This window comes from Acomys russatus, chromosome 26 (assembly GCF_903995435.1).
Source record: "Acomys russatus chromosome 26, mAcoRus1.1, whole genome shotgun sequence".
Classification (NCBI taxonomy): domain Eukaryota; kingdom Metazoa; phylum Chordata; class Mammalia; order Rodentia; family Muridae; genus Acomys; species Acomys russatus.
The window spans coordinates 34634108-34654287 of record NC_067162.1 but is presented as its reverse complement, the minus strand read 5'-3'; the positions used below and the strand labels follow the sequence as shown (position 1 = coordinate 34654287).

General features: G+C 50.7%; 1 protein-coding gene across 1 annotated transcript; it reads right to left on the bottom strand.

Moving 5' to 3' along the window:
- Window positions 1–8166: 8166 nt before the first annotated feature.
- On the bottom strand, window positions 8167–18731 carry Tle7 (TLE family member 7). Its single transcript, XM_051168752.1, is given in 12 exon segments — window positions 8167–8271; window positions 8570–8643; window positions 8991–9144; window positions 9256–9397; window positions 9574–9815; window positions 9905–10117; window positions 10427–10485; window positions 10791–10813; window positions 10922–11030; window position 17580; window positions 18161–18292; window positions 18295–18731. Coding segments are annotated over 12 exon segments (1287 nt in total). The 5' UTR covers window positions 18328–18731.
- Window positions 18732–20180: the final 1449 nt, after the last annotated feature.

The following is a 20180-nucleotide window of genomic DNA, read 5'->3' as shown; positions in this document are numbered from 1 at the left end:
CAACACCATGTATGCGATAATCACGGGCATTGTGGTGCAAGCCTGCAATCTGAGGATGGAGAAGGCCAGTCTAACCAATTAGTCAGCTCTAGACTCAGAGATAGAAACTGCCTCAAAAGCAAGATGGAGAAGGATTGAGCACACCTGACATTGACCTCTGTCTCTCTCTCTCTCTCTCTCTCTCTCTCTCTCTCTCTCTCTCTCTCACACACACACACACACACACACACATACTCACCTTGAACTCAGATTCTCGTGCCCATTAAAGTTTGAGACACATCTGTCCTTGTTAATAAAAAGGCATTTGAGAGAGCCTGCTCCTGTGCTGTACTGACTGCCAGTAGATGTCTGCATCTATTGGGAAAGGAAGGCACAGGCATCACACAAGTACCCAGACGCCCTGTGCCTGGGCTTGCTTCCCCTCAGCAACCCCCCCAACCCCCAACCCACCCCCGCTGCACCTCCCCACCCCCCATCCCCCACCACCCCCACCCCCACAGCTGAGACCAGGCACAGGATATCATCAACTGGTGCTGGGAGCACAGCGGCACTTGGAAATCGCATGAGCTCTTACCCTATTCCCTGGGGGAAGCCCAAAGATGGTTAAGCTACTCTCCTGGCCCAAGGAGCTTCCATGCTCAGGCCAGACACGTGTGGGAGCAGCTAAGTCCATCCTCTCTCCTGGACTTGCGCTATGAAACCACCTTGACACCTAGGGGAAACAGAGAGGAGTCAGCGTGGATGTGGATTGTGGAAGGCTGCTGCAGGCGGAGTTTGTGCAAGTGGGTTACATTTCAGAGACCTAAAGGACAGGGTGGCTGGATGGTACTAAGTAGGTAGGAAAGAAGCCGGTGTGACGGTGACCAAGATGAAGGACCAGGTGGCGGCAGAAGCTGAACATTTGAATGGGATGGAGGCTCAGAGCAGACACCGAGAGCTAGTCGATACCCTGGGCTTCTTAGAAGCCGTGGGGCAGCCATGCAAATGTGTTTTGGTTGGAGGTTGGGGAGTCTGGGCCATAGAGTGACCTTCTGCTGTTGGCTCTGTCCTTTATCAGATGTTGCTCGGCGCCGGACGGTACAGGTGCCCTCACCCTGGAAGCTCACGGAGAACACATCTCAGAGCTTTTTCGTCTCAAGATGAAGAGGGAGCACATCAGAGGGAAATCAGCCTTTAGGCCAAAGGCCATCCTCAGTCAGATTAGATGGCCCTCTCCTAACCACAGGTCCATTGCGTGGTAGAGTGGCTATCACTCTGGAAACCCCCTCCTGACGATGCAATAAGGATGCCCTGTGACCGTGCGCCACATACCTGGCTTTCAGCAGGCACACAAAGCCATGACGACTCCTCTCCACTGGATCCCAAGCCTTCCCGGACAGGGCTTCAGGGACTTGGCACCACCATGGCTTTCTCTGTGGCCCTGTAAGTTGCCCCTTATTAATGATAAGATCGGTTGAGGGCTTTTTCTATACCATGGCCGCACACGCAGGGGCTCATCTCACCCTGTGATGAGGCTTTGTCACTCGAGAGGTAAGAAAATGCAAAGCCAATCCTAGTCCTAAGGAGGTGTGGGGGGTGGGGTGGGATCTGTAGCTCAGTGTTATTCTTCGCCACATAGAGAGTCAGAGGCTAGTTAGGAGTACATGAGACTGTGTCTCCATAAAAAAAAAAAAAAAAAACAAGGAAGAAAATGAAAAGACACAGGCACAGAACCTGCGTTTGGACACAGAGGTACCTGGACCAGAAGCCAGCTTAAACATGTCTCTTCTCCTACATCCTCCAATGTGGGGCCACCCAGGATTCTGTGGCCCTTGGGGAACTCTTTCTCCCTCCACAGTTCATCCTCACATAGCTATGGGCATGTCTTATTTATTATTGAGTCCTCTTTGGCCAACAGGCCCACATTGCCAAAGGTCAGTGGGATATAGACACACACACACCTTTCTCCCCATGAACCTCAAGCAGCCCCAACTCCCAGCTCTACCTGTCATAAGCCTGGGGCAACTTTTCCCTAAGCCCTCCACTAAGGAGCAAAGTTCATGCCGTGCAGAAGTTCAAGTTCCTTGTGGCTGCACTGGTCTAGCTCATAGGAGCCTTAAGGGATCTCCTGCCCTGGTTTGTGACAGGATCCAGTGGGACAGGACTCTCCTCAGTGCCTGGTACCAAGCCAGGCAGATACAGGCCTCACCTCTTTCCCAAACCAGCATCCTTGGCCGGTTTCCCTTTTCTGCTCGTCCGACCAGTGGCTAGCTCTTAACCTGTCTCTCTCCAACTGTCTCCTTACCAGCCGTGACCCTCTCTCTCCTAGCCACCTTCTAACTGCCTCTTAGAGTGCTCAGTCTCTGCACATTCCAACAAACCAACTGCTCGTTCACCTCTGTGGCGGCTCAGGCCAGGCCCCTCCCTGTGGGGGACAGGCCCATTCTCTGGGTGCCACTAGAGTTAGTTTCCAGGGTGCATCCTTCCCAGGGAACCACAGACAATTTGGGGGGCACAAAATGCCTTAACTTTTCATCCCACAGTAACTGTGGCCTGAAATTGCTAAGTAAATTGATATGAAGAAAATTAGTTAAACCAAAAAGGGGCTTTCGAATCATATGAGCATTTGGGGTTTTAAAAACTGATACGACTGTGCTTCTTGATACAGAACGTGTCCAAATTACCTTGACACGGTTCTCTAGAGGAATAGAACACGTGGCAGGATTTATTAGATGGGCCTACATGCTGGGAAATGGAGTCAACAGCGCTCCACTGGAAAAGCAAAGAAAATGGTCAACCCAAGCCCCAGCCAGGGTGCTAGAACAGTCCTGAAGAGTCGCTGGTATATCAAGTCCATGCTGAAAGGCCAAGAAGCTTGAGTCTGAAGTCAGCAGAGGACAGAAGGCATTCAGAAAGAAGGGGCGTCAATCCTCACGTGGGATAGCACCTTTAAACCCAGGGCTCAGGAGGCAGAAGTAGGTGGGTCTCTGTTCAAAGCCAGCCCATCTACATAGGCAATTCCAGGACAACGGAGAGACCCTGTCTCAAACAGAAACAAAAATGTTTTAAATTCAAAAGGGAGGGAAAAAATTAAAAAGAAAGGGAAAAAATGAAGTAGGGAGGGAGAGAGGGAGGGAGGCAGGGGGGAGGGAGGGAGGAAGGAAGGAAGGAAGGAAGGAAGGAAGGAAGGAAGGCTGACTCAGGCATGTGTGCCTACCCTGCTTTCTCCAAGGCCTCCTTTTGCATCTGGGTTACCTGTTGCCCACTGCAGCCCACAGTGGGAGCAATCCCCTCCCATCCCAGCCAGCCTCTGCCCCACAGGGCAATCGTCTCAAGACACACCCCCACAGACGTACCAGTGTGTTGAATTCACCTGATTATCCTCTTAATGTAGTCAGGGTGACCGCCAAGATAGAATCCTAGAAAACTCCTAGAGAAACTGTTATAGGAAGAGGCCTGGTTTGCAAGATTTACTCAGAGTCTCTGGGGTAAGGCCTAAGGCAGCAGTTCTCAACAGCCCCCTAACACCGTGACCCTTTAAATACAGCTCCTCAGCTGTGGTGATCCCCCCCCCCACCAAAAATTATTTCATTGCTTCTTTATAACCGCAATTTTGCTGTTATGGATCATAATGTAAACACCTGATATAGCATATATGATACATGACCCCCAAAGGAGCCTCGACCCACAGGTTGAGAACCACTGGCCCAAGGGAACTTACTCTTTGATTTTTTTTAACTTTTTCTTTTAATATTCAGACTTACAAAACGGTGATGAGGGCAATAACGGTCCCACATAGTCTTTGCTCAACTTCCCCATTAACCGTTAACACAGAGACCAGAATCAAAAAGTTCGCATTACACTACGCTACAGACTACCCAGGTTCACCCACTTGCCCAACTGCCATAGTCTTCTCCCTGTCGCTGTGATAAAACACTAACCAAAACCAACTTTGAGGGCAAAGGGTTTCTTTTTAGCTTACAGAGATCCGCCTGCCTCTGCCTCCCAAAGCTGAGGCAAGAACTCAAAGCAGGAACTGAAGCAGAGACCACAGATACGCTGCTCAGCAGCCTGCCTTCCACGGCTCGCTCAGCTTGTCTTCTCCCGCACATACCCCAGAACCACCTGCCCAAGGTGGCACCTCCCACTGTAGGCTGGGCCCTTGCACATCAGTCATTAAATGAGAAAAAAAAAAAAAAGCCTGCAGACTTGCCTACAGGCCAGACTGAGGGAGGCAATTTTTAAAGGAAACAGAGGAAGCCTTGGTCAGAAGAGCTAAAGAGAAGGTGAAACAATTAGGTAAGAGCAAAAATCTCTGTAGCTGTAATTTCAGCTACTTCGCAGGCTGAGGCAGGAGGAACTGCAAGTCCGAGGCCTGTTTGAGCCCTACAGACTGAATTTAAGGCCAGCCCAAACAACTTAGAACTTCCTAACAACAACAAAAGAACAACCAGCCAAAAGCAAAACTAAAATAAAATAACAGCAGCAAAACCCAAAACCCAAAAAGGACTGAGTGTGAATCTCAGAAGAGGGGAACTTGCCAAGGCTCTAAGTATAATCCACATCATAGAAAAGAAAATAAATCTAAAATGGAAAAATGCACAGCGCTTCTGGAAGACAGACGCTGGCAATGGAGCCAACTGAGTGTGGAGTGAAACTTTGAGCCAGAACGAACCTTTTCTTCCTTTAAGCTGCTTTCCTCGGGTACTTTGTCACAGCACTGAAAGCTAACACCATAAATGCCCTGAAAATCACTGAACTGCCCATGACCCTCCATGTGTGTGTGTGGATTTCCAAATGAGAGGCTTTTTTTTTCCCTCACCTTTTCAAGATTTCCTTATCTTTATGCTAGCACCACCTGCATGCAGTGCCCAGAGCAGCCAGAAGAGGGCATCAGATCCCCTGGGCCTGGAGTTGTCAGCCACCATATAAGTGCAGGAAACCCAGGTCCCCTAGATCAGTGCTCCCAACCGCTGGGCCACACCTCCAGCTGGTAGTGCTTTTTAAAGTGGGGGTGGGGGATGGGGGGGTGGGGAGAGGTAGCATGGATTATGAATTGGTGAGAAAGAGAAATCCTTGATAAGAAAACGGTGTGAAAACGCATGACTGTGCCTTAAGACTTCTCATCCATTATAATGTTACTCATTGTGTCCCGTTGTGAATATGCCAAAATCGGCGTATTCATTCATCCTTGGTGGGCACATTAATTTTAAAGCCTATGTCACCCTACAGCACCACCTAATAGCTTCACTGGTGACCTCTATTCATATTCTCTCTCTCTCTCTCTCTCTCTCTCTCTCTCTCTCTCTCTCTCTCTCTCTCTCGATGTTTGTTTTTTGTTTTGTTCTGTTCTGTTTGTTTTTCAAGACAGGGTTTCTCTATATCACTCCAGTTGTCCTGGACCTCACTCTGTAGACCAGGCTGGCCTTGAACTCAAGAGTTTCACCTGCTTCTGCCTCCTGAGGATTAAAGGCGCGCACCAGCTAACTCTATACATCTTATATGGAATTTTAAATTGCCTACGTCACTTAAAGGCACATTGATAGGGGTTGACAAACTGTACCCAGAAGGCCAATTGGTTCCACTACTTGTTGTTATCTATAGAGTTTCATGGATAAATTCACAGTCGCTTGTTTATCTATCTGTGGCCGTTTGCATGCCACAGCAGGCAAGACTGCATGGTGGCCGCATCAATTATAACCCATGCTAAAACAGTCACTGCTAGGCCTTTTAAGTAAATATATGCTCTTTCCAGAGCTATAGTAACAGATGGACCTCAATATTAACAAAGTTTATCTATCTTTCATGGTGTCTTGGAGTTTCATGGCTGTGAAGAGACACCATGACCACGGCAACCCTTATAAAAGGAAACATTTAGCTGGGGCTGGCTTACAGTTCAGAGGTTTAGTCCATTATGGCGGGAAGCATGGCAGCGTCGTGCAGGCAGACGCGGTGCTGGAGAAGGAGCTGAGAGTTCTACATCTGGATCCGCAGGCGGCAGAAGGAGGCTGTACACCACTCTGTGCCTCGCTTGAACATATACTTGACCTCAAAGCCCGACTCCACGGAGATACGCTTCCTCCACCAAGGCCACACCTACTCCACCAAGGCCACACCTCCATAGTGCCACTTCCTCTGAGCCTATGGAGGCCGGTTTCACTCAAACCACACGGGTTTACAGCTTCGCTCCTTGCTTGATGCACGAACATTGGCTGCCTCCACCCTCTGGATTGCCAATGCCCTGGGGTCTCTGCCTCTTCTGCCTTGAGCTGACAGAGGGGAAAGTGTCCCTGCAGGAAACTTCTACCCTCTACTTGCTTAGGCCTGGCTCAGATGAGGCTCACTTTATTCGCTCATGGTCCCCTGAGAGGGAACTCTTAAGCCTCAAACATCGGTGGGCAGAGTTGTCTCCGCCATACCACCGCCAAGCAACAAAGCAGATGGGAGAGGGCGGAGATGCTTTTACAGCCTGGAGAAACCCAGATGAAACGTCATGCCAACACAGGTGAGTCCTCCCGAAACAGTGAGATAGGAAGGTTTGGGGTACTAAATGCCGCGATCGTGAGCAGGCCATGTACACTTTTTTGCATCGGTTACTTTACTGCTGCTGTAATAAAACACCACGGCAAAAGCAACGCACAGAAGGAAGGCCTTATACGGGCTCACAGTTCCAGAGGCTACAAACGCGTCACGGTGGGGAGACACGGCAACAAAGTGGCAGGCCAGACAGCAGGAGCGGGAAGCAAAGAGCTCACATCCTCGTCCGTGGGCATAAAGCAGAGAGAGCTGCCCGCCCCCCCCCCCACCCCCAGTGACGTACTTCCTCCAGCAAGGCTGCACCAATCTAGTCCTTCCCAGACAACAACACCGCCAGCTGGAGACCGAGTGTGCAAAGGCCCTAGACTGTGGGCTTACAATTCATGCAAATCACAGGCATCAGCAGTCTGGTGCGGTCAGCACTACAGAGATCTCAGCCTCAGGCTACAGGTCGGGCCAGCTTCCTGGGATGTTTAAACTAACAAATACAGTCTCAAGTTTCTGTATGAAGAGTCACTGTACTTGGCTCCATACCCTCATTCAAACCACCTTCGGTGGACACCAAAAGCCCTTTTATAAAATGCCATAGCATTCCATGCAGCCTGTGCTCAGCTTTCTATGCCTGAAATCACCTCTATTTTTTCATTTTTAAATTTTTTTTGGGGGAAGGGGGTTCCAAGACAGGCCTGAAATCATCTCTAGATCACTACAGTGCCCATTGTGATGGGAGTACCATGTAAATAAATGTTATAATGTGTTGTTTAGGGAGCAAAACAAACAAACAAACAAAAAAAAAACCCACACATTTTCAGTGCATTGGTTATATGCCAGGTGCAAAACCCACGGATACATAGGGCTGGTGGTTCAAGTATTTTTTTCTTACGTTTCTTAATCGTTCTTGGCCACCAGCACTGCCTCTAACGTTACAAATAAAACTAACTCTGACCTAACAGTCTTTCCTTCGTGGCATGTGAATGAAGGTCCCCTGTGGCCTCTGTGTCTGAACATTTGGTCCCCAGTTGGTGCAGTAATGCTGTCTGGGAAGTTCTGAGACTTGAGGGGGTACGGTGGGAGGAAGGATACCACTGGCTGCTCCCCCCCATCCCCCCCTCTCCTCCCCATCTGCCTGTCTGGCCCCATGATCCTGCTACCCTGCCTTCCATCCTTGTCACAAGACACTGTCCCTCTGGAACTACAATCCAAAAATAGATCCTTTCTTCCCTTAAGTTGCTTTTTGCCAGGCTTATTCGATGACGGCCCCAGAAACATGACTACCAGACCCGCCTGGGAAGAATGCCGGGCCCCCACCTGCTAAACGCAGATCGGAAATAAGCCACTACTATAACTCTGTTCTCTGAAACGCGCAAGCAGGTTATTCTGTGTTTTGCTCTATTTTATTAATTCCAAAGCCATATCTCATAAAGTCACCTGCCAAACACAGAGATCAGGCATAAGGGACGAAGGTAGGGGGTGTGTGTGTAGGGGGGGAGGGAGGAAACACTCCCAGGTATGTAGTCAAAGCCTGGGAGTGCAGCCAGCCAGCCATGGAGGCTGCATAGAGGGAGACAGATGCTGAAGATGGCCAGCACTGTGAGCTCACGTGGCCTGCTCTTTATGGCTCTTCACTGGCAAGACCATAGCCCACGGCCTTCAGTATAGGAGCTGGTACACCGTGCCATTTTCCTTGGAACCCGTGACCAGATACCGATTATCAGAGGACATGTCACAACACAGTATGTCGTAAGACTCCTCTGCCTAGAAAGAGAGGGGGGAACACCAGAAAGGGGGGGGGCGGTGGGGCTTGAGCCAGACACGAGGGACTTCATGTTTCAGAGTTCACGTAGACTCAAGGCTTCACTGGGTCACGGGCAAAGCTCAAAGTAAAGACCATGGGGTTCACCGACTCAGCCCTCAGTCTCTCCCACTATAGGATGCCTTCTCAGTGGTGTTTTACAGCTCCCTCTCGGAACCACCAAGAAGGGATCAGGAGCCACAAGCTCTGAGTGTCGCGGTGTGTACACTCCCAGGGCCCCCTGACTCCCCACCTCCGTACCTGGAACAACCTTCGTAGAGACGGCGCTGCTAAGCAGTGGATCATGTCATCCAGAGTGGCCACAAAATAGGTCCCTGGCAAGGGGGAAGAACAGGCGTGGGGGAGGGGCCGGAGGCCCAGCCTGCGTTCTGGAGTCCATCCAACTGTCCTCAAGTAGACTAAGGAGAGAGCAGCTACCTCCTCTGCCTCAGCTTCCCTGCCTTATGAAAACCAGGTGAGCATACCCCAGGGCCATCCCTTCACCTGCTGCCACTCAGGCCCCACCCCCAGGACACGGTAAGTTAGTACTGAGCAAGGGGCCCACAAGAAGGAACTCCTGCAGCGGCTGTCTACCTGGACCTTCGGGCAGCCTTCTGTGTGTGGGAAGCCCCTGAGGTAAAGGGAAGCAGGAGGAGAGGGGGCCGCCGGGCGTCTGACTCACCACAGGAAGCAAACTTGAGGTTGTGGTGTTGAATGTATCTTTGGACAACAGCTTTATACTTCTCCTCCCGGTGGACGTGTAGGATAACGATGTCACTCATCTTCAAGCCCGCCAGCACCCATTCCTCACTGGGGTCGTGGGTAATGCTAAGAATCTATGGGGAGATCTGGGTAAGTGGCGCAAGACTGCCAGTGCCCCGCATCAAAGCCCACCCCTCCCCCACCCCTGGGGTTGAACTTGCTCCTGGAGGCAACCAAGCAGGCACCTCATGACATAAGTTGTGTTGCTGCAGCTTCTTGTAGCTCCTCAGGTCCCAGGAACACAGGATGGTGTCTTCGCCACCTGTCCAGAACTTAAAGCCTGTGATGTCCACACAGCGGGACCCATAGCAAGGCACTTCATGTTTCCTGGTAGGAAAACAATTCAGAGGTTTTTCAGAAATGTTTGCTCCCTAGCCCAGAAGTTACAAAGTCCCCAGGTGTGCTTTCCAGGCGTTGCCCTACTGCCAAGCAGGGAAAGGGGGCGCATCTCACGATCGAGCCCTTCCCAAAGGAGACCTGAGCGGCTCTGGAGAGGGGCCTACCTGATCAAGATTTGGTTCCGCACATCCCAAATCTCCACGAATCCTTTGAAAGAAGCCAAGCAGATGTGGGCATCGGAGGAAAGGGCCAGGGAGTAGCACGTGGGGCCCGTGGAGGTCATCTGGGCCCTGATTTGGGGGGTGGGCGCCAAGTCCCAGAGAGTCAGAGCCCTGGCCACTCCCCCTGTGATCAGACTCTGCTCATCGGGGAACAGCTTGCACGTAAGGACACGGTTCCGAGGGTCCTGTGGGAAGGACACAAGTTGTCAACGCACTTTCCGGTGCTGAGGACAGAGACAACTGACCTCCCTAAGCCTGATTGACAGCCCCTCACCTGAAAGTCCATCTGGGCCCGAGGTGCTCTGTCTGAGGCATGCAGTGCATCTTCATCCCACACCCTGATGTAGCCAGTGCCACACGTGTACACGTGGTGTGGAGCACTGCTCACGGCAATGGCGTTGACTTGCTTCCCATGGCGGAGAGTGCCAATCCTCCAGGAGCTACGTGGAGACTTCCGCTTGACCACCACCTCATCTGGGATCGGAGGCTGGAGAGAGGACGGGACTGCTCTGTCCTTACTCCCCAAATTCCAAAGCTTTCTCATAAGAGTTTGGCCCAGGAGTCCCCAAGTCACATTGTCACATCTTCTGAAGAAGTGACACTGGGATAAAGGTTCTACTTATCAGAATGGTAGAACAAAGAGGGTAGCCTCATTAAGAAGGTGGTGGTATCCCAGGCCACCACTACCTAAGAGAAAGGGATTAGGGGTGTGCAAAGACGCCACTTCTGTACTAGAGGATGGGTAGGAAAGGAGGATGACGCCTGGGTGTTGAAATCACAACATTAAGGTACTTACAATGGTGTTGAGGAATGACCAGACTTCTTTGTTGGGCAAGGACGAAGAACAGAACTGGCCTGCAGGGAAACAGCCACACCCACCTCTCATGGACAGGGTCTCATAGCCACCCCCACCTCTCATGGACAGGGTCTCACAGCCACACCCACCTCTCATGGACAGGGTCTCATAGCCACACCCACCTCTCATGGACAGGGTCTCATAGCCACACCCACCTCTCATGGACAGGGTATCACAGCCACAGAGACACAAAGTCAGATGGAAAGCTGCTCTTGTAACACCAAACCGGGTACCTCATCCACCAGCTAGGATCCAGCTTGGGCCATATCCACTCCCTGCCCACATGGCCACAGCCAGAACTTACCAGTCGCGGCTCCTGGTTGAAAGCTATGACAGAGAAGACAGAGACGATGGCCTGAAGTCCAGAACTTAGTGCCAGGCCCTCTCTGCCCAGAAAAGTCCATCACTGCCCAGCCTCGCTCATGACAACCTTACCTTGAGCTGCTTCCTCCTTCTGGTTCTGCCTCAGAAAACAACACAGGCTGAAGCCCAGATGTGTCCTGGGCCTGGGGGTCCCACCGGTGCTGGGTCATACTATGCATCTCTTCAGAAACAAAGCAATGCTGCATTGAGGGACATGGGGGCAGCTGGAGCATTCCCTGTGTACTGTCCGTTTGGTGTTGCTCTTGTTGCCCATGATGAGGAAAAACACCAGAGTTCTCTGGCATCTTCTTTATCTCCTCTGATTCATCATAAATTCTGAGGGTCCTGAATGAGTCCTCCTCCCTCTTCACTCATATTCTTGGGTCAATCAAGTAAATGAACCATCTGGCTCTAGGAACCCAGCAAACAGATCCTGGGTTCCCCATTCATCCTGATCTCCTGCACTATGGGAGAGAAGAGAAAAGGGCTGGCAAAATAGCTCCATCATTGGTAAACGCTTGGTGCCCAAGCAGGAGAATCCGAGTGCAGATTCCCAGGCACCACGTAAAAAGCCAAGCATGCAACTGTGATCCTACTGCCAGGAAGGTGGCGACAGAGGATCCCTGGGGCTTGTTGCTCAGCCATTCTTCCTGAATTGTTAAGCTCCGGGTTTAGTGAGAGACCCTCGTTGCCCTGAAGACCAGCAGCTCGGGAGCATACAGTATAGCAACAGACGTAGAGAGACCCTGCCTCAAAGAAGGCGGACGAAGAGAACCAATTCCAGAAAAGCTGTCTCCTAACCTCTTTGTATGCTCTGTAGCATGCACATACTCACATTCACATATGCATCTCTCTCTCACACACACACACACACACACACACACACACACACACACACTCACCCCCAAAAAACGCAACTTCAAAAAGGTGAAGCATGGTTGAGGAAGACAGGGACATCAACCTTTGGCCCACACACACACATGCACACATGTACACACACATACCTGCACACACAGGAACACACACACACACACTCACACTCACACACACTCACCCCCAAAAAACGCAACTTCAAAAAGGTGAAGCATGGTTGAGGAAGACAGGGACATCAACCTTTGGCCCACACACACACATGCACACATGTACACACACATACCTGCACACACAGGAACACACACACACACACACACACACACACACACACACACGGAACAGAGGCAAAAAAAAAATCAGGTAAATTGCATAGTCTGTTCAGAATTTTCTGAGAACACCTCTTCAATGTCAGGCCTTGAAAGACATGGACTGTATTTCCATGTAGACAAAAATCAAACTCACCTTTTAGTTTGGACACACCCATTTCATATATAGTTCATCCCCCAATGTACCCAAACCCTAAGGTGACAGGACATCCATACACAGGCCACGGGGTGTCTCATGGGGGCAGCATGGAGGAGCTTGGGACCACGAACCCAAATATAAGGCACTCTTATTCAGTAAGAACAAACTACAGATTATGAAGACTTGGCCTGGCAGTGAATCCTGCACCCTGAGATAATTCTAAGATGGGAACAGACTCACACCTGCTGGCCAGAACACTCTAGCAGCAAAGTGATCCATGGAAGACACTGCACTCAACTGCAGCCTGTGCAGGGGAATCTGTGGACTTAAGACAGGCCAGTGTCCTAATATTCCTCTCCAATCTACACAACAGCTAACCCTAGAGATGTCCCTGGGAAACCCCAGGTGTTCTGTTAATAAAACCTAACAAACCTCAGGGACAGGGGTAGCCATGGAGAGGGGTTCTTCAGTGGTTTTTTAAAAATACTTACTCATTTATTATTATATAGAGAGAGCTCTGCCTGCATGTACACCTGCAGACCAGAAGAGGGTACCCAGATCACATTATAGATGGTTGTGAGCCACCATGTGGTTTCCAGGAATTGAACTCATGACCTCTGGAAGAGAAGTCAGTGCTCTTAACTGCTGAGCCATCTTTCCAGCCCCTCTTCAATGGTTTTGACAGGCAGGCTCAGTCCATGGCTCTCGCTAAATGCTCTAGCAAGCCTTCAGAAGAACGCTGGCACCTTGCTGATGGTTAGTTGTGTAATTGTGTATTTGGCCCTGAACTAAGTGTTTTACATAGAAGATCTAATTTTATCCTTCCACTATATGATCTAAATTTATGCTTGGCTGGTTGTTGGCTTGAAGGGGGGCAGGAGGGGGGAGTATGCTGTAGATAAACCCAAGGCCTCCCCTGCACATGCTACCGAAAGCAACGTGTCACTGAGCCCAACCCCCAGCCTTTCTGAACCATTTTATAGATACTGTTTTGAGATAAGATCTCATTCTGTAGCCCAGGATGGCTGCAAACTCCTGACTGTCCTCCTGCCTCAGTCTCCCGAGTACTAGGGCCCATTTCATAGACTTAAGAAGTGAAACGTGGAACAAATGAGCCCCAGGGCAAGCGGCTGGAAAACACAGAGCATCCTCACGCTGCGTTCTCTCTGGCTCACTTTCCTGCTGCCCACTAGGAGGAAAGCAGCACCCACCACAAGAACCCAAGCAATCACCCCAACATAACACCCCCACCTTCACAAAGCTATTCTCTAGACACAAGTGGATATGTACAGATGGTGTGTGTTTAAGTTGAAACAAAATGCAAACACCACAGGTGAAGACCAGTGATGTAAGCTATAGCCCATCCCCACAGTGGAATAGTACACAGTAGTTAAAAAAAAAACCATACGGACATATTCACTAGCATGGACTGTTTCATGGTATAATATTAGAGGGGCAGTTATAATAAGTTCAAAATAATATGTAGAAAAAAGGACAGAAATTAGAATTTATTTTCATTTATGTTCACATATGTGCAAGAGATTAAGAAGAATAGCTGTGATTCCAATATGGAAATTAAAAAACAGGAACAAGGAACAGGAGAGGAATTAGTCACAATAAGACCTGATAGTGTTTTTATCTTCTCTGGGCATGCTTCAGCCATGTTAGAAACTGTTGAACCAGGGGCCAAATGACTGCTCCTCTTCCCCAAACCATTGCCTCATGATTCTTAATTAGTTCCCTCACTTCTTCACTTAACATATTTTCTCTGCATGGCATCAGGCTTCCTTTAACTAGGGACACTTGGGGCTCGTTTAGCTCTGATGAGAACGGGCAGAGGGGGTATAGGCCACCTGCATCTCGAGGATCCCAAAGAAGTGGGGCCCTGCTGCTAAGTCCTCTTATAGAGGTTGGGTAAAGCTTAAAGTCAATGAAACTACTTAACCAGGGCTTCCAACTCCAACTTAACCAGGCTTTCACCATAAAAATAAGGCATGGCTTTTAGAGGAGCCACGTCACAGGTTCCCCTCTCTGCTCTCCAAGAGTGAGCAAATCCACACTCACAAATACTCTGGGGTGGAAAACTCACTTCAGAAGGCAGTCAAAACCTAAGAATTAAAAGCGGGAAAGACCCAGCTAGGTCTGGATGCACCCTTCTCTACCCGGGGATTGGAGAGGGGAGTGGGGGGCCGCAGCCAAGATGCCTAGCACTTGTGGTAAACAGGGGACTAACAAATACTGAAGGCCTAGGTGAGAGCTGGGTCAGGTGTCTAGATCCTGAATGGCTGGTCAATGCCAGGGTGTGGCCACACTTGTGCTGAGCTCTTGTGTCTTTCGCTGGAGAACAAGGCAGGCATCTCTCCACACAAATTCATCAGATAGAGTGAGAAATGTCAGGGGATGAGCCTCTGGGTTTCAGCTGAGCCATAGGAGCCAGTACTTGGTTAAAAGGCACTCGCTGTCTAGTTCCCACCTCTACATGAACTCCCTTTGCTCTTGGGCAGATCTTCAGCACGTCAAAACCAGGGAGTTAGTGGAAAGGACGGGGGGCCATCCCCTCTCCTCCTCCCTGTTCTGGCTTTGCGCCTGTCATCTTTTACCAGAGTTTTTCTGAAACTAACCATTAGAGAAACCTTGCATTTTCGGTGGCTGTCTGGTGGAGGGCTTCTTACATTTGAGCATCCATCAGAGTCCTCTGGAGGCCTTGATGGGAGTGGCAGCCCTGTGTCCCAAAAATTCTGATGCACGAAGGCAGGGGCTGAGAATCTGTACTTCTCACTGGGTGCTTGGGGATGATGGTCGAGGGCTGGGAGACGTGGCTGTGGTGATTAGAACGGAAGTGGCGAGGATGATGTGGGAAGATTGGTGATACTGGGATGGGAGTAGTGATGGCGATGAAGTTGGTGGTGGTGGTGGTGGTGAGGAGAGGTGGTGGATGGTAGTGATAATTGTAGATGATGTTACCGCAGTGGTGGTGGTGGTGGTGGTCAGGGTTGTAAAACTGGGGACAATGATAGTGGTAATGTTATTGTGGTAGTTTTGGTGACAACTGGTAATGTGACCGTAGTGATGGTGACAATGGTGATGTGGTAGTGAGCATACTGATGTTGGGTGCAGCTGTTGGTGGGAGCAGCACTTCTTGTCTTGGGTTCTTGCCCTTCCAAGCTCAGCATCTTGACCAAGAGTAACGCTTTGCCTTGTTGAGGCATCTCCATTGGACTGGTGGTCTAGTTCTTGCCCCATGAGCTTATTTTGAATGATGTGCTTGGCTGTTTTGGCTGCATGTGTGCCTGTGCACCACATACCATATGCAATGCCCACAGGCCAGAAGAGGGTGTCAGATCCTCTGGGACTGAAGTTATTAGATGGTTATGAGCCTCCGTGCGGGTGATGGGAATCAAGCCTAAGTCCTCTGGAAGAGAGCAGCCAGTGTCCTTAACCACTGGGCTATCTCAGCTGCCCCCGCCCCATCTGACTTTTAAAAATATTTGAAAGAGCTTTATTGAGCCATAAGAGTTGCTTATACATTCTGCACATATGGTCTGGTGTGTGTGTGTGTGTGTGTGTGTGTGTGTGTGTGTGTGTGTGTGTGTGTGTTTGCTCGTCTCCCCCTTGCTGTCCTCTGTTCCCTGATCAGTATTCTAACCTCTCCTCCATTCATATACTGTCTCAGCTATTGGCAATTCAGTTCTATGCCCAAGGGCATAGAAGCCACCCGGTCAAGGTTGCTGGAGTCAAATGCCCCTCATTGCTTCTCCTCTTCCTCCACCCTCCTACAGCAGGGTCAAGACTAGCCCTCTCTCCAGCACTTCTGGGTCTGTGATTGTAAGCAGATTCAGCTCCCTCCACAACCTCAGTTTCCTGACACATAAGCTTCCTCACAGGGTATCCGTAAGAGTGGGCTGGGACAGTTGGCAGAGTGCCAAGATCAAAACTCCCTTCCTTGACAAGAAATCCTGGCCCCAAGGCTGCACTCTCTGACCATAGGGGACCTTCCCAGCAGCAGCCTCTGCCTCTCTGAGGCCCCTAAGGATCACTGAGCCCCAAATGAACATTTATTTACTTGGAATGTGGCATCACCGATGTGCTCTCTGATCTAGGGGCCTTGCCCCCTTCCCACACCTATCCACTCAGAAGCAAGCTTACTCCTCCTCCAGAAACAGAAGTTTGTTTGTTTGGGTTTTTTTTTATATTTCCTCCAGTCTTAGGCAAGCTGTTTATTGTTAGCTCAATTTTCAGATGGGGAAACTGAGGCTCAGGCCGGTAACTTATAATGAAAAGGTTCTAAAACTAGAAAACAATGGGAGTTGCTCAACACTGTGATTGTCACTGAAGTGTGCATATTTTGTAGCATTCAAATGGTGGGTTTCATGTTGTTCTGTATATTAAAAAAAAAAAAAAAAAGCAATAAGGAGTTAAAGACTTGTAGGTTTTACGAGCCTTCTTCCTCTCCATCCAGTGAACTCCAGAGAGTTTGGCCTGTGGTTTCTTACCTTTACAACTCTAGGAAGGCCAGTCAGCTATAGATATCCCCTACCCAGGGAATACAGTCAAATGAAGTACGCAGAGGTGAAGGTGTACCCCAGCTGGTGGGCAACACCCCGGTCATACCAGAAGAGGTTTGGCCTGCAAGCCTTTATCTGAGACCGTGCCCTCTGGTGGACACGTGTAGAGTAGCTCAAATCTATTTTCCACCCGAAAAGACTCTTGCGGTTCCTGTGCAGTTCACTAGAGGCTATGCTCAGAGCACACCCTCCCCCTTCCTGTGCCCCACTCTAGGAGCTTCTATTTCAACACAGTGTCCCCGAGTCACCTAGACACTTATTGATGACTTATGTATAAGCAATCATATCCACGGGGACCAAGCACTTCCTCACTCCCTGATAACACTGTGCAAACATCTGCAGTTCCAAGTTCAGAGGGCAGAGGGCGGTAAAGAGTACGCTGAGGTCACAGAATGGGGGGGGGGGCGGGGGAGACACAAAGGAGAGGTCACTTTTGGGAGCAGTGTTCAGGATTGCCCTTCAGGGGGAAGGGACGACTTTGGACCAGGCCATTCCTCACTATTCATCTGGTCTTCTGACGTCCCAGGGAACCTCCAACCCTCCAATCCTTATGGCGTCTCCTTTCAGACAAGCTCGACGATGACGGTGGCCTCTCACACAAAGCGCTGTCCTTACCCACACCGAGACTGAACCCTTGCATTCTGAATCCTACTGTCTGCTTTCCAGAATTCTCTGTTTTCTTCCTAGCGATCTTTGAGCTAAGCCTTGAGCTGTCTCTGTCAGGGCCTTGAGGCGACACACCTCACCACAGCTCTTCTTGTGAGCTCCTCGGTCTGAGCTGTTTCATCACTGCACTGCTAGCCCGTGGGCTAACTGGGGTGCTCTACCCTCCCCCCCCCTCAACCCCTCTGCAGGACCTCTGGTTTCCGCCATCTTTTCGGTCTCCTCGCCCTAGGAGACCGCAGGGACATTTTCCCAACCACCACCTCAGTCCCAGCTGCTCTAGGGTCCTGCGTCTGAGGCAGCTGTAGAAGAGCTTCTCCTCAGATTCAGAGCGGGAAAAAGCGCCTTCGTGTGGCCGACGGGACCTGGTAGCCTCACGCTGGTGACTTGGCGACTTGCTTCCCGCCCTTCTGGAAGCGGCCAGGCGAGTTGCTCCACAAGGAGGCAACAGGAGCGGACGAGGACTCCTAATGGCTGCTGCCCGCCCTCCTCCCCGCGCAGGGCACCCCCAGAACCCGCATACAGCGCTCATGTCCCTGCCCCCTTGCACCACGACACCAGCAGCAGGCCGAGACAGCCCTGCACGAGGAACCCCGAGAATGGCGGCATCTGTGCAGCTGCGTGCATGCGGCTCGGGCCTGCGCTGGGAGGAGCCCTCGGAGGCCCACGCCCTGGTGACAAATGGGCGACCCCAGCCCGAGTGTGCCGTGGGGAGATAAAGACGGACGACAGACTAGTCTCTTACCGTGACTGGCTGCGAGTCTCTTGGGGCACTTGGCCGCCACAGGAGACACTTGAGGCAGTGTGCGGTTGAGGGAGGCTTCCTGGAGGCTGGGCTTGGACTGAGGGTGGGTGGAGTTTCCGCGGCCGATAGGGGGGGTGGGAGCCACACCTCAAGAACATGGCAGCCATTTGAAGACCCGCCCTGCTGTGGTGGATGAAACAGTAGCAGGAAGGAGGCTCTGATCCGACAGACAACGGAGTAGGCCGATGACTCCCACCTCCCTGACTGGTTCAGGCCTTAGCAGGGTGCCCCCAGGAAGCCTGGGAGGTGCTCCACCTGATCTGTAGTGTGTGGGCTTAAAGGAAACAGGGACCTTGCCCAACCCAGCGGCTGCGTGCTTATCCCCCAAAAGGCCAAGATCAGCTCATTTCCCGTCGTCCGATTCTTGACTAAGCGGAAGGAGCTGGCAGGCATTCTGGAATAGAACGGAATGCTCCTTGGTTCCTAGTCAGGCCAGACAAGAGCAGACAAAAGTGGCCAAGTGGCCTGGAGAGTTGGGGAGATTTCAGAGGCAGAGAGGTCAGCAGAGAGTCTCCTCTCTGACCTAGGTATGCCCAGTTGTTTTCTGAGGGTGACAGGTTTGGGTGGGATGGCATCCTCCACCCCTGCGACAGATATACTGATCCAGAGGGAAGGAAAGCGATTGTAACAGGTGCCCATCTGGGCCTAGAGCTCCACGTGAAAAATGTTACAGTGTAGAAACGAGTCTTTGGTGGCGCACGCCTTTAATCCCAGCACTCGGGAGGCAGAGGCAGGCAGATCGCTGTGAGTTCAAGGCCAGCCTGGTCTACAAAGTGAGTCCAGGATGGCCAAGGCTACACAGAGAAACCCTGTCTCAAAAATCAAAAAAAAAAAAGAAAGAAAAAAGAAACGAGTCTTTGGGGCTGAGGCTCCTCATTGTCACTGTAAGGCATCTACTAGACCCGGTAGCTGTGGCCCGTGTACTCTGCCTAGTGATGCCGCTTGATGGCATGAGGTTTTGCAGGCGCCGAATAGCTTTCTTTACCTGCTCATCTGTGGAGTCTAAGCAGAAAGACCAGTCCTGGACACTAACAAACCTACAGAGAGCCAGCAAGCATCACTGACCATCAAAACATGGCCTTCCATGGATCAGCCCTGGATCAGCCACTTTCTCATATTGGCCAAGACTGTGAGCCCCAAGTTTACACATTTTCCCATTGGTGGCAGATCTGGGACATTCTGATCTCAGACCTTCTGATCTCAGAGCGTCTCTATTTGTGTCTCGATACTACATCTGCATTGAGAACACAGGAAACAGGCCTGGGGGAATTCCTGATCCACACTTTGACTCCATCCCAGACACCAGCAGCAGCTGACCATGAGCTGATACAGGTGGAGCAAGCCCTTGCCATCTTTTGTGAGACAGAACGTTTCCTGGGGAGACTCAACATACACTAGAGAGCCCACGGTAGACCAAAGTACGGATACCACCAAAGTCCAACCTGGTGAACCAATGAGTCTTATTGGGCTTACATACAAGAACAGAAATGACCCAAAGACAACTGCATCAACCAAAGGCCACCCATAGGTGACAGCTCACAAAGCTGGGAAGCTGGAACACATTACACAACCTGCAGGCAGCAACAGGCGGAAGAGTGGCTTCCCCAAGTACCTCGGTTGGTCTGTATCTCTCCCAGACAGCTCGGCTGGTTTCTGCTTCTTCCAGGCAGCTGTTCTGGTCTCAGAGTCTGTCTGAAGGGAACTCTCAGCTTTCATTGCTTTCTCTAGTAGCGGGGAGGCCTGGTGAATCTACTCAGTTTTAGGAACTTCCTGAAGCTACTTTGAGTTGTTGACCTTCCTGCTTAAGGAGCTTCCTGCATGATGAAATGTTTCAACTGATCTCGCCCCTGCCTGAGATTAGAGACAGGTGAGCCATTGGTTTTCTGTGTGAACAACAGAGTGTCCCATCCATCCCTGGAGCTGGTTGGCCATAAGTAAACTAAGGACTTGGACCCATGGC